Source organism: Phymastichus coffea, unplaced genomic scaffold (genome assembly GCF_024137745.1).
Source record: "Phymastichus coffea isolate CEN01 unplaced genomic scaffold, Cenicafe_Pcof_1.1 PCOF00105, whole genome shotgun sequence".
Lineage (NCBI taxonomy): Eukaryota > Metazoa > Arthropoda > Insecta > Hymenoptera > Eulophidae > Phymastichus > Phymastichus coffea.
The window spans coordinates 23,371-35,764 of NW_026706916.1; the positions used below are offsets into that span (position 1 = coordinate 23,371).

Consider the following 12,394-nt stretch of genomic DNA (forward strand, 5'->3'; position numbering starts at 1 on the left):
TACATTCCAGATTCTTTACACCTGATAATTTGAATGGCTGGATTCACGACAGATATTTATAAAAAAAATTTTTATTTTCGATTAATAGCAGGCGTGTTAGGTTTTTTTTCTATTTAAATCGCAGTTGTGTGTAAAAATAAAGATGAAGAAGTAAATATAGTGGGATTCGATACTTAATGAATTGTACTTTATCTTGTCTTTGTTACATTTTCAAAATTTTGTCTCTTTAATATTTTGATTAGATAAAGTGCTGTAAAAATCAAAAGTCGGACGCGGTGGTGGAGGAACTCATGCCGCCCACGTTCTTGGGCTCAGGAAAACTGAAATCTCGCGTTAGATTGGTACGCTCAGAAAAACTGAATGAATATCATTGAATAATGCATCAATTTCAATACTTTTTTAAGCTGAGGTAGCTTCGAAAAATATTAACAATTACGTTCTTATTATCCATGTATTAATTAAGATTGATTTATTATTTACTATACTTATGTGGCTAGTTACAAGTTAAAAGGTTACATGGCAATAATACGGAAAAGCAATGGTCATCAAACTATTTTTTATGATATTACATATTACAGATACATATTTATTATTCAAATATCGCCTTGAAAAAGCCTACTTCTTCTGGGAGCAAATTCACACGTATTATTTATTTCGCCCACGTTAATTAAATCATTTTCTATAATTATACCTAGTCTAGTTTTACTGTTCATTCGTTAAACATTTAATGCTTTTTTTGTTTACGTTATTGTAGGATGAAAGTTTCTGTAACTTAATTTGAAATACTTTTCCTTACCATGGACTGTCTGTAGCTATTAGAGAAAAAAAATTTTAACACGACACTGTAAATATTTTGACGTCAGTGAATGAACACGTGCTCTCTCCATTCTTGAACTAAAAATTTCTATAATTTGGGCATTATAAGTAGAGTATTGAAAGAGCTTCTAGCCTCGTGAACCTTTCCACCCTCGCTTCGCTTGGGCGTAAACGCCACACGAGACAAGAATCTACTTTCCCGCACTTGGATCGTAATGTACTATTAGAATATACGCCATTTCAAAGTGTATATTTCGATTCGCATTACATTACATATAATATAGAAATATACAGTGAAAGCCATGTAGTTAAACACGCCTCTTTATTATCCGTAAGAACTTCTTGCACTGCAGATGATCATGGTGGTATGACGTATGTAGCAACCAGATATCGTTATCGATAAAGGTTCTCATTGTCCACGCTTATGGCGCTATTCAGAAACTTTGTAAGAAGAAGTCATCCAAAAAATTCCAGTGATAAATACGAACCTTCACTGTATACTTTGAGTCATGCAAAAGCACAGAGAGTTTCTTGTTAACTTGACAATACATCTCTAATTATATCCCATTCTTATTACTCACTTTTGGCTCTACGATAAAGAAAGGTACACGTGTCATCATGCTCCCATCATTTCAAGAGTGTAAAAGTTCGCAGTCACACTAGAGTCGCCGAAGAGCACGTTTCGGGCACTTCTATCGTAGTGTAGAAACGATTCTTTAGAAATATCAATTTGTGAATAGTATCGTTCGATAAAGTGCTAATTATGGAGGTTCTTCCGAATTATGAACATACTGAAAATATTAGTAATCCTATAAATCTAGTTTGGTTAAAACAGTACTGCTGATATTAATATAATATAAATAAGCGTATATACAAATAGTTTTTTCTATACCACTAGTGATTAGCATGCCTCATGCGTTCATCTTTTTCGTCATTTTTCCCATTTATTTTCATACACGAATAAAAATTAAATAATTTATTGGCGGAATTAATAAGAATTCGATAATTTATTGTGCATTCCTATGATTTTCTATGATACAACCGACAATATTATTTGTTGGTAAATAAATATGCAGTTATTGATATACTTACTATTGAAAAATGTTATCAACAAAGTTTTAAATTTTTATCATATGAAATTCTGTGTTAAAAACCATGAAAAGTTTAAAAAATACGATTAAAAATTAAACATACGTTCAAACACGTTATAGCTTTCTATAATTATATCCTTTACGATGTAAATAACATACTTCGATAGACGTTCACAGATGTGATTAAATTATTATTTTTAAACAAATTTTCTAATATTTTATATAACGGAAAAGCCGAAATCACTGTATAATATTTTATCGTGAGAACCTATACATTTTTATTTTTTATTGTTTACTTTGTTTATTCGAAGTTACTCTTTCCCTACAAAAATAACTTTATTGCATTTTTCCATATGGTGTTAACTTAAAAATTATAAAATGACAGCGAAAGATCCGCCTCTGGCGTAGGGTTAACCGAAAGACAAAGAAATACAAGAAAAGCGTAGAGGCACAAGCGTCGAGCGACGAAAGTATAGGCTGTTATCAGTTTTAGATAAGCGCTTACATGATTGAAGGCCTCCCTATCTATTCTTCTTAGTAGCAACGCCGATTCACAGTTGAATAAATAACGTTTCACTATAAAACTCTTTTAAAATTATTAAAAAAATTAGTTGTATACCTTTTGTAAAGTGCAATAAGCCAATATTTTTTATGATTGCGCGCATGTAGATTGCAGTACATGTTGCAATCGAATATGCTCACAGAAGCGCTTATTAATCGGATTTGGCTTACTATAAAAAAAATTATTAAAAAATTATTCAGAAGTAATACATAAGCTTGTTATTGTTAAAATATAATTTTTATGATCGCAAACTCGTGTTCGGCAAATTTTCCTGGATTTGCTTCGGTTAATTATAATTATTAGTCTAATTTTTGCAGATATTCCTCAATATCAAGCAAATGTACATCAAAATCCTATAAAAAAATACAAACGCCCAGTGGATAAATTATGTCTTATCGTTTTCGTAATTGCCATAGCCGTGTGGATGACCATCTGTACTTTAGGTAATTAATAGATGCAACACACCGACTTGGTTATAAATTTCTGTACTTAATCATTTATGGCATTTTTGTATTCATTACCAGGAATCATGGCACCTCTAAAACACGCCAATGACTTTATGGCTAAGTATTTTACTCTCCTTCGACTCTGTATTAATGCACCTGTACTAAGGTACTCTACTGTTAAAAGCAAAGATATAATTAATTGAATACAATCACGAATTAAAGCAATGTGTTAACTTTTTCCAGATTTTCGTATGGATTCATATTGAGTATTATAACGAGTGTCACAACCATATGTTTATGCACATTTCTAATAGCGAGATTTACTAAATTCTTCATCAAAATTGGTTTGGGATACTGTTTCTTAACTACGATTATACTCTGTTTTCAATCTGTATATATAACAGTGTTGATATTGTCATCTAGCCATCCCTATTTAATTTTTTCACTCACATTATATGTAGTGCCTATTTCCATAATGTTAATCTACATGGTCGTTGCTACCTTTTGTTACCTCAAAACCGACAAAGTTGTACTCAGTGAATTAATTAAAGATTCTTATCAGTAAGTTAAACTGTACGAGGATTTCAATACAATGGTATATATGGTTGATCAATTTTTTAGGGCCATACTCTGCAGACCTTCAATCGTACTTTTCGTCAGCATTTCTACGGTATTATTAGCGTTGCTGTTTTTATTTGCTGTCAATGCACTGCTATTCAATATATTTTCCTCGCGCAGTGTGAGCTTTATTATATTGAACGCAATCATCATATTATTCGGTGCAATCTTTGTGACGAACTTTTACTACAGCTTATTTATTTTGATAGTAACTGAGTACGCTAATTATTATTACTGGAGAAAAAATGAAAATGCATCATACCTTCTTCGACAGAGTGTAGCAAACGCACTGAGGTAACAACAATATTCTGTAACGATTATTATATTTCGCATGTTAATAATTTGTCACTTACAGGAATCACATTAAGTCCATTATGTTTATGTCTACTCCATTCATGCCGATCATCTGCACAATAATTCAGGCTTTCAAACACACAAGATCTCAGCGAAATAATGAACGTTTGATTGTGTATTTTGTGAGCAAAGTTATCCTTGTGTACAGGATGCCCCAAATCGCTCCAATTTTCATGACATTCTATGGAACCGGTTACGTAAAATCTGTGAAAACAGCATTTGAAGTGGTGTTACGCCGATCCTCACTGTTCTTGGCTACATTTACGGTATATTATTTACCTAGCCATTGAATAGCTATTAAAATAACTTTTACTTATGCTTTTCCATTAAATTTTCCATTTTTCAGGTCTGCGACAGTCTAATTTCTATATTATTGATATTAACGATGATTGAATCAGTAATTGCGTATACTATAGTTCCTGCTGGAGATCCCAACACCATTGAAAATATACAAAATACTGCTTTCATTATCCATGGATGCATTTATCCAATGATATGCTTTACAGTTTTAGTATCGGCTACTGTGAAAACTATGTTAATCAATAAAATTATAATATTAAATAAAGAGGAAGAAGTTACTCAAGAACAAGTTCAAAAAGTTAACTATGCATAATTATTTGAACTGTACAGTGTTCACAATCTTACAGTTAATAATTCATATAATCAACAGTAAACATTTTATACAATACAAATATATTATGTATTGTTCTGATAGTCCATTTCTATTTATTGCTAAAAGAGTATTTTTGTAAAGTAAAATATTGATGGAATAAATGTTCACTTTTTTAAAAAAGTTATTAATTTTCAAATTTACCTACCTAATTTTAATAATTAATTGTTAAATTTTTTCAAAGCCAAAATTCTAATATGTATCGTTTTTCTCAATCATATAAAAAGTTCTTAGAGTTAAAAAACCTATTGTAAATTGTAATGAGAGAGAATTTAATATAAAAAGTTATTAATCACGGAAGTTTCACTGGAAAAACTCTCCATCTTGTAAATATTAGTAATATCATCAATACATTTTAAAATATTAATCAGAATAGTTTCATAGAGTAAATAGATTAAATTTGTTTGATTTTTGGATATGACATAAAATTGGAGATATTGATATTAAATCTTATAAAAAACTATGATTTATTTCGCCCTCGCTAATTTATTATTTGCTATAATTATATCTAGTCTAGCTTTAACGTTCACTCGTTAATCATTTAATGCTTTTTTGTTTACATTATTGTTCGATGAAAGTTTATATAACTTATTTTTAAATACTTTTCCTTTCCATAAATCCAGGTATATTGGAATAATGAGACTCAGGTATACAAGGTTTTCAGGGTTTCACCCAAGGGGACCGTCTATGATTATTAGAGAAAAATTCTGGCACGACACTGTAGATATTTTGACGTCATTGAATGGACATCTGCTCTCTCCACTCTTGAACTAGACATTTCCATAGTTTGGGGACTATAAGCACAGTGTTGCCAGAGTCACTGAAGAGAAAAGACGTACTTTATCGCTGCTACAAGCATTGCTATAAACTTTAATTGTTAAAAATACTGTTTCCTCTTGCATTATTTATAAGTTTCTGGCTCCATGGATTTATTAATTTACTATTTCATTTAGTGAGCAAACTATTGTGTAAAAAGTTTAATAGTGTTTCAACGACGAGGCGGAAATTGTAAGTAAAAACGTGTGTGTGTGTGTGTGTGTGTGTTATAATGAAGAGAATGAATTGTAATTAGTGATGTCATAAATAATCGCGTGGCAATTATAACAATTAGATGGAAGAAGAACCTGGAGCTGAAAATCCAATGGAAAATAATGGCAACATGGCAAAGAATTCAAGTAGTGAAATTTTGAAGTCAGTCAGTAACATCAATGCCACACCCAAAACCAAAATCAACGCCACAATATGTAAGCTTGCTCAGATACAATTTCATCGTACGATAACATAAAGAAAATAGCACTAAGTGACTAACGAGTGACCATTAAAACTTGACTAGATATAATTATAGCAAATAATAAATTAAGCTTCATAAATACATAAATAAAAAGGACGTAATTGTATAGGGGAGCTACAAATACATTTATTTGTAACAAAATAAAGCAATGACTGTTATTGAATCTGGTACTAATAATGCCGGTTTTTTCGAAAGTTTGGAGAAATATCAATGGTATATATATTTTCGATACTCCGTGCGCAAAGTGCGTGTTTCCCGCATGCTCGGCAGAAAACGTGCGTTGAAAATCGCACTTTCCACACGTCGAATCAAAAAATACGGTACGGCACATGTTCGGGAAGGAGTTTCTTGTCTCGTGAACCTTTCCACCGTCGCTTCGCTCGGGCGTAAACGCCACACGAGACAAGAATCTACTTTCCCGCACTTGTATCGTAATGTACTATTAGAATATACGCCATTTCAAAGTGTATATTTCGATTCGCATTACATTACTTATAATATAAAAATATACAATGAAAGCCATGTAGTTAAACACACCTCTATTATCCGTAAGAACTTCTTGCACTGTAGATGATCATGGTGGAATGACGTATGTAGCAACCAGATATCGTTATCGATAAAGGTTCTCATTGTCCACGCTTATGGCGCTATTCAGAAATTTCGTAAGGAGTCATCCAAAAATTCCAGTGATAAATACGAATTTTCACTGTATACGTTGAGTCGTGCAGAAGCACAGAGAGTTTCTTGTTACCTTGACAATACATCTCTAATTATATCCCATTCTTACTACTCACTTATGGCTCTACTATGAAGCAAGGTACACGTGCCACCATGCTGCCATCATTTCAAGAGTATAAAAGTTCACAGTCACACTAGAGTCGCCGAAAAGCACGTTTCGGGCACTCCTATCGTAGTGTAGAGACGATTTTTAAGAAATATCAATTTGTGAATAGTATCGTTCGATAAAGTGCTAATTATGGAGGTTATTCCGAATTATAAACGTACTGAAAATATTGGTAATCCTATAAATCTAGTTTGGTTAAAACAGTACTGCTGATATTAATATAATATAAATAAGCGTATTTACAAATAGTTTTTTCTATACCACTAGTGATTAGCATACCTCATGCGTTCATCTTTTTCGTCATTTTTCCCATTTATTTTCATACACGAATAAAAATTAAATAATTTATTGGCAGAATTAATAAGAATTCGATAATTTATTGTGCATTCCTATGATTTTCTATGATACAACCGACAATATTATTTGTTGGTAAATAAATATTGATATACTCATTATTGAAAGATGTTATCAACGAAGTTATAAGTTTTTATCATACGAAATTCTGTGTTAAAAACCATGAAAAGTTTAAAAAATACGATTAAAAATTAAACATACGTTCTAAACATGTTATAGCTTTCCACAGTTATATCCTTTTAAAAAATTATTAAGAAGTAATACAAAAGCTTGTTATTGTTATAATATAATTTTCATGATCGCAAACTCGTGTTCGGCAAATTTTCCGGGACTTGCTTCGGTTAATTATAATTATTATTCTAATTTTTACAGATGTTCCTCAATATCAAGCAAATGTACTTCAAAATCCCATAGAAAACTACAAACGCCCAGTGGATAAATTATGTCTTATCGTTTTCGGAATTGCCATAGCTGTGTGGATGACCATCTGTACTTTAGGTAATTAATAGATGCAACACACCGACTTGGTTATAAACTTCTGTACTTAATCATTTATGGCATTTTTGCATTCATTACCAGGAATCATGGCACCTCTAAAACACGCCAATGACTTTATGGCTAAGTATTTTACTCTCCTTCGACTCTGTATTAATGCACCTGTACTAAGGTACTCTACTGTTAAAAGCAAAGATATAATTAATTGAATACAATGACGAATTAAAGCAATGTGTTAACTTTTTCCAGATTTTCGTATGGATTCATATTGAGTATTATAACGAGTGTCACAACCATATGTTTATGCACATTTCTAATAGCGAGATTTACTAAATTCTTCATCAAAATTGGTGTAGGATACTGTTTGTTAGCCACGATTATACTGTGTTTTCAAACTGTATATATAACAGTGTTGATATTGTCATCTAGCGATCTCCATTTAATTTTATCACTCACATTATATGTAGTGCCTATTTCCATAATGTTAATCTACTTGGTCGTTGCTACCTTTTGTTACCTAAAAACCGACAAAAGTGTACTTAGTGAATTAATTAAGGATTCTTATCAGTAAGTGAAACTGTACGAGGATTTCAATACAATGGCGTATATGGTTGGTCAATTTTTTAGGGCCATACTCTGCAGACCTTCAATCGTACTTTTCGTCAGCATTTCTACGGTATTATTAGCGTTGCTGTTTTCATTTGCTGTCAATGCACTGCTATTCAATATATTTTCCTCGCGCAGTGTGAGCTTTATTATATTGAACGCAATCATCATATTATTCGGTGCAATCTTTGTGACGAACTTTTACTACAGCTTAGTTATTTTGATAGTAACTGAGTACGCTAATTATTATTACTGGAAAAAAGATGAAAATGCATCATACCTTCTTCGACAGAGTGTAGCAAACGCACTGAGGTAACAACAATATTCTATAACGATTATTATATTTCGCATGTTAATAATTTGTCACTTACAGGAATCACATTAAGTCCATTACGTTTATGTCTACTCCATTCATGCCGATCATCTGCACAATAATTCAGGCTTTCAAACACACAAGATCTCGGCGAAATAATGAACATTCGATTGTGTATTTTGTGAGCAAAGTTAACCTTATGTTCAAGATGCCCGAAATTGCTCTAATTTTCATGACATTCTATAGAACCGGTTACGTAAAATCTGTGAAAACAGCATTTGAAGTGGTGTTACGCCGATCCCCACTGTTCTTGGCTACATTTACGGTATATTATTTACCTAGCCATTAAATAGCTATTAAAATGACTTTTACTTATGCTTTTCCATTAAATTTTCCATTTTTCAGGTCTGCGACAGTCTAATTTCTATATTATCGATGTTAACGATGATTGGATCAGTAATTGTGTATACTATAGTTCCTGCTGGAGATCCCAACACCATTGAAAACATACAAAATACTGCTTTCATTATCCATGGATACATTTATCCAATGATATGCTTTACAGTTTTAGTATCGGCTACTGTGAAAACTATGTTAATCAATAAAATTATAATATTAAATAAAGAGGAAGAAGTTACTCAAGAACAAGTTCAAAAAGTTAACTATGCATAATTATTTGAACTGTACAGTGTTCACAATCTTACAGTTAATAATTCATATAATCAACAGTAATCATTTTATACAATACAAATATATTATGTATTGTTCTGATAGTCCATTTCTATTTATTGCTAAAAGAGTATTTTTGTAAAGTAAAATATTGATGGAATAAATGTTCACTTTTTTAAAAAAGTTATTAATTTTCAAATTTACCTACCTAATTTTAATAATTAATTGTTAAATTTTTTCAAAGCCAAAATTCTAATATGTATCGTTTTTCTCAATCATATAAAAAGTTCTTAGAGTTAAAAAACCTATTGTAAATTGTAATGAGAGAGAATTTAATATAAAAAGTTATTAATCACGGAAGTTTCACTGGAAAAACTCTCCATCTTGTAAATATTAGTAATATCATCAATACATTTTAAAATATTAATCAGAATAGTTTCATAGAGTAAATAGATTAAATTTGTTTGATTTTTGGATATGACATAAAATTGGAGATATTGATATTAAATTTTATGAAAAACTAATTATAAATTTTACAATGGCATGTTTTACGTGTGATGTAGTAATTATCGATGTAACATATATTTATAAATTTTCGAATAATTAATCGATTATATAAAAACTATAAATATACTATAAATATAAATATACTGCCTCTGCTCATACTTCTTGAATCTCAAGAATTATAGAAAGATATGGCAAAAGATGCACATTGAAAAATAGTAATGAGAAGTCTCGCAGAGAAATAAAAGCAAGAAAGTATAAGAACACGTCACTATAGCCACTCTTTATACACACTCCTATAGGCAAAATCATAATCTGATCAAGCTTCAAGCGCGCCACATTTCGGAGAAAATCAACCTATACCAATAAATTTTCTCTTCTTTCGATTTTCCAAAATGCTGCTATGATGAAAAATGCTGAAATTATTTGAGTTATACGATGTATAAATTTATATATTAATGTGGTGAAATAAAAAATAGTATTTCTTCAAAAAGTGGTATTTTTTATCGTAAATGCAGATTTTTAACCAAAGTTACAAAGGAATTATGCGCACAAAACCACTCGCCATTGGATTTTACTTATATTTGAAAATTTACCCAGTAAATAAATGAAAATTTTATTGCAATACAAGTTTCAGAACACAAACTCGTACATCGTATTCCCTTGGACGACTTTTTTCATCTTAAAAAAATTACGAGTCACCGACATTCAGCATTGTGATTGGTTGATGCTAAAAAAGAACGCAAAATTTGAAATTTTCGTATACTTGGAAACATTTTTATTATACATCTAAGAGTGTGAGATTAGAATTTAAATTCAACAGTACATTCAATTTATGAATAATTATCATTGATAATAATCTGTAAGAATGGAATCGTGCTGTTGATAAATTTGTTTGAAATTATTAGTACAAATCGTTAGTTTTATAATCATTTGTGACACTAAATTTAATACTATCGTGCTAAAATGTTGTAGAAAGAGAAAGAAAATGAATAGAATAAAATAGAGTAGAACGCCTTTTTATCTTTAGTATATTTTAAATTACGAAATATATAAGCAACTGAAACTAATTATCAAAATATTAGACCTCTTAAATTTGAACAATATTCACGTATGTTTTCTTAGAGGTAATAAAAAGCACATGATGTTAATTGTATTATTCATACTAATATAAGATTGGAGCCATATTGAGTATGTAAAATTTAGTGTTGTTTAATAGTATAATAGCTTTATCAATCGTAGATTAGTTAATCTCTTAGATAATTTTTCCAATATATCTTGAAATAAATAGAAGTTCATCCCTTTTTGTGAGAAAAATGGATACAAATTTTATTTTTATTTGTCTATGAATGTTGATGTATATAGTCTATTTTAAACAGCATGACTTATTCGAACTCATTAGAATCTCCAAGTTCGCATATAAAAAGTTCAAATATTGCAATAAATAACAATCAAACATAAAATAAAAACAAGTACGCTAAACAATACTAGTATATAAATTTAATGATTACTATTTCTATAAATTCTTATAGATTCTCTTTTAAATCAACCAAATCAACATCCAAATCTAATAGAAAGTTACCATTTACAAATGGATGAATTATATATTTTCATGTTTCTATGAGTTATTTATAATACGTGAAAATTTTTTTCAAAAAATGATACATACCAACTTTATGGATTTTTCCTATAAAGAAAAAGATGTTCCCTGTTATAGTCGGTTATAATAGATGATACACATGCCAAAGCAAACATAAAAGCCATAATACACCACAATATTACAACTAGTTCTGTAATTTTTGGATTCAACCTCGGTTATTCACGATACAAGCAGTTAAACTATTCACTTTGACTGCTCCTTCGGAGCATGACTATGAATTGGGGTTATATATATGTTTATGAGAGTTGTCGTTCAAGAAAATGTTGACAATAGAAATTACAGTTAAATACGTGCACGCTTTAGATATTGCTAATTCCCGAAAGTTTATTTTAGTTTTACCATTATCATTAAATTTTCGATAAAACTTTGTATAAGTTGTCATTTTGCATTAGATGTATAAATAAGTCATCGGGATTCTTTTCTAATCGCGATGGAACTCTTGACGCATATATAGCGTAATCAATGCACCAATGACAAAGTTCGTACATAAGAGCAATAATAATTGAATCGATTAAATACTATAATCTCCTGGTTATTCTTTTCAGGATATACTTTACACCACTAATAGTATTGTTTTTATCTATGGCAGTCTTATATACTTGTCTTTTTGTATATGAAAAAGAAACAAAGATCTGCGCCTACAGCTAGCGTGTTAATAATTCTCGGCATAATTAGCTGTTGTTTGAAAGTCGTACAACTTCTGTTAAGATAGTCAACAAAATTACAAGATTTAGTTGTGATAAATCTTCAAATAATGAACCGACAATCGCTTATTTGTATGCTTTGATATATATCTTATCGAATTTTATCTACGCGATTGTTAGTATTGATAATTCTTTTAAAGTCGATAAACGTAAACTTTGAGGCCGGACTAACTACAGTTGTTGGTGAACCGAATAGCTCCAAAAATCGAATAAGCTCCGGACTTTTAAGTATTTATTGTCAATATTTTTCCAGGCAAATACTACGTAGTCCTTCTCATCGTTACTTTTTACTACCCCGATGATTTTATTAAAAATTTTTTTAGATTCATTCACTTTAAATGCCATAATATTCATTTTATTTTCTAACCGCCGGGATTCCCATGATATTTATAACTAT

At 30.4% G+C, this 12,394-nt stretch overlaps 2 protein-coding genes across 3 annotated transcripts; both read left to right on the forward strand.

Annotated features, from left to right (window-relative positions):
- Positions 1-2,786: 2,786 nt before the first annotated feature.
- Positions 2,787-4,500, forward strand: LOC131670239 (uncharacterized; the record flags this gene model as incomplete). Its single annotated transcript, XM_058945672.1, has 6 exons — positions 2,787-2,912; positions 2,994-3,081; positions 3,159-3,476; positions 3,537-3,827; positions 3,889-4,153; positions 4,234-4,500. Coding segments are annotated over 6 exons (1,355 nt in total), but the record flags the coding sequence as incomplete, so codon positions are not given.
- Positions 4,501-5,384: 884 nt separating this feature from the next.
- On the forward strand, positions 5,385-9,282 carry LOC131670244 (uncharacterized). 2 transcript variants are annotated; one of them, XM_058945686.1, is made up of 8 exons: positions 5,385-5,565; positions 5,669-5,801; positions 7,419-7,544; positions 7,626-7,713; positions 7,791-8,108; positions 8,169-8,459; positions 8,521-8,785; positions 8,866-9,282. In XM_058945686.1, the coding sequence occupies exons 2-8, from the start codon at positions 5,669-5,671 to the stop codon at positions 9,130-9,132; spliced, it is 1,488 nt and encodes a 495-aa protein (XP_058801669.1). In that variant the 5' UTR covers positions 5,385-5,565; the 3' UTR covers positions 9,133-9,282. The 2 variants fall into 2 exon arrangements, with proteins under 2 accessions (XP_058801669.1, XP_058801670.1); XM_058945687.1 differs by lacking the exons at positions 5,385-5,565; positions 5,669-5,801 and adding an exon at positions 6,770-6,864.
- Positions 9,283-12,394: the final 3,112 nt, after the last annotated feature.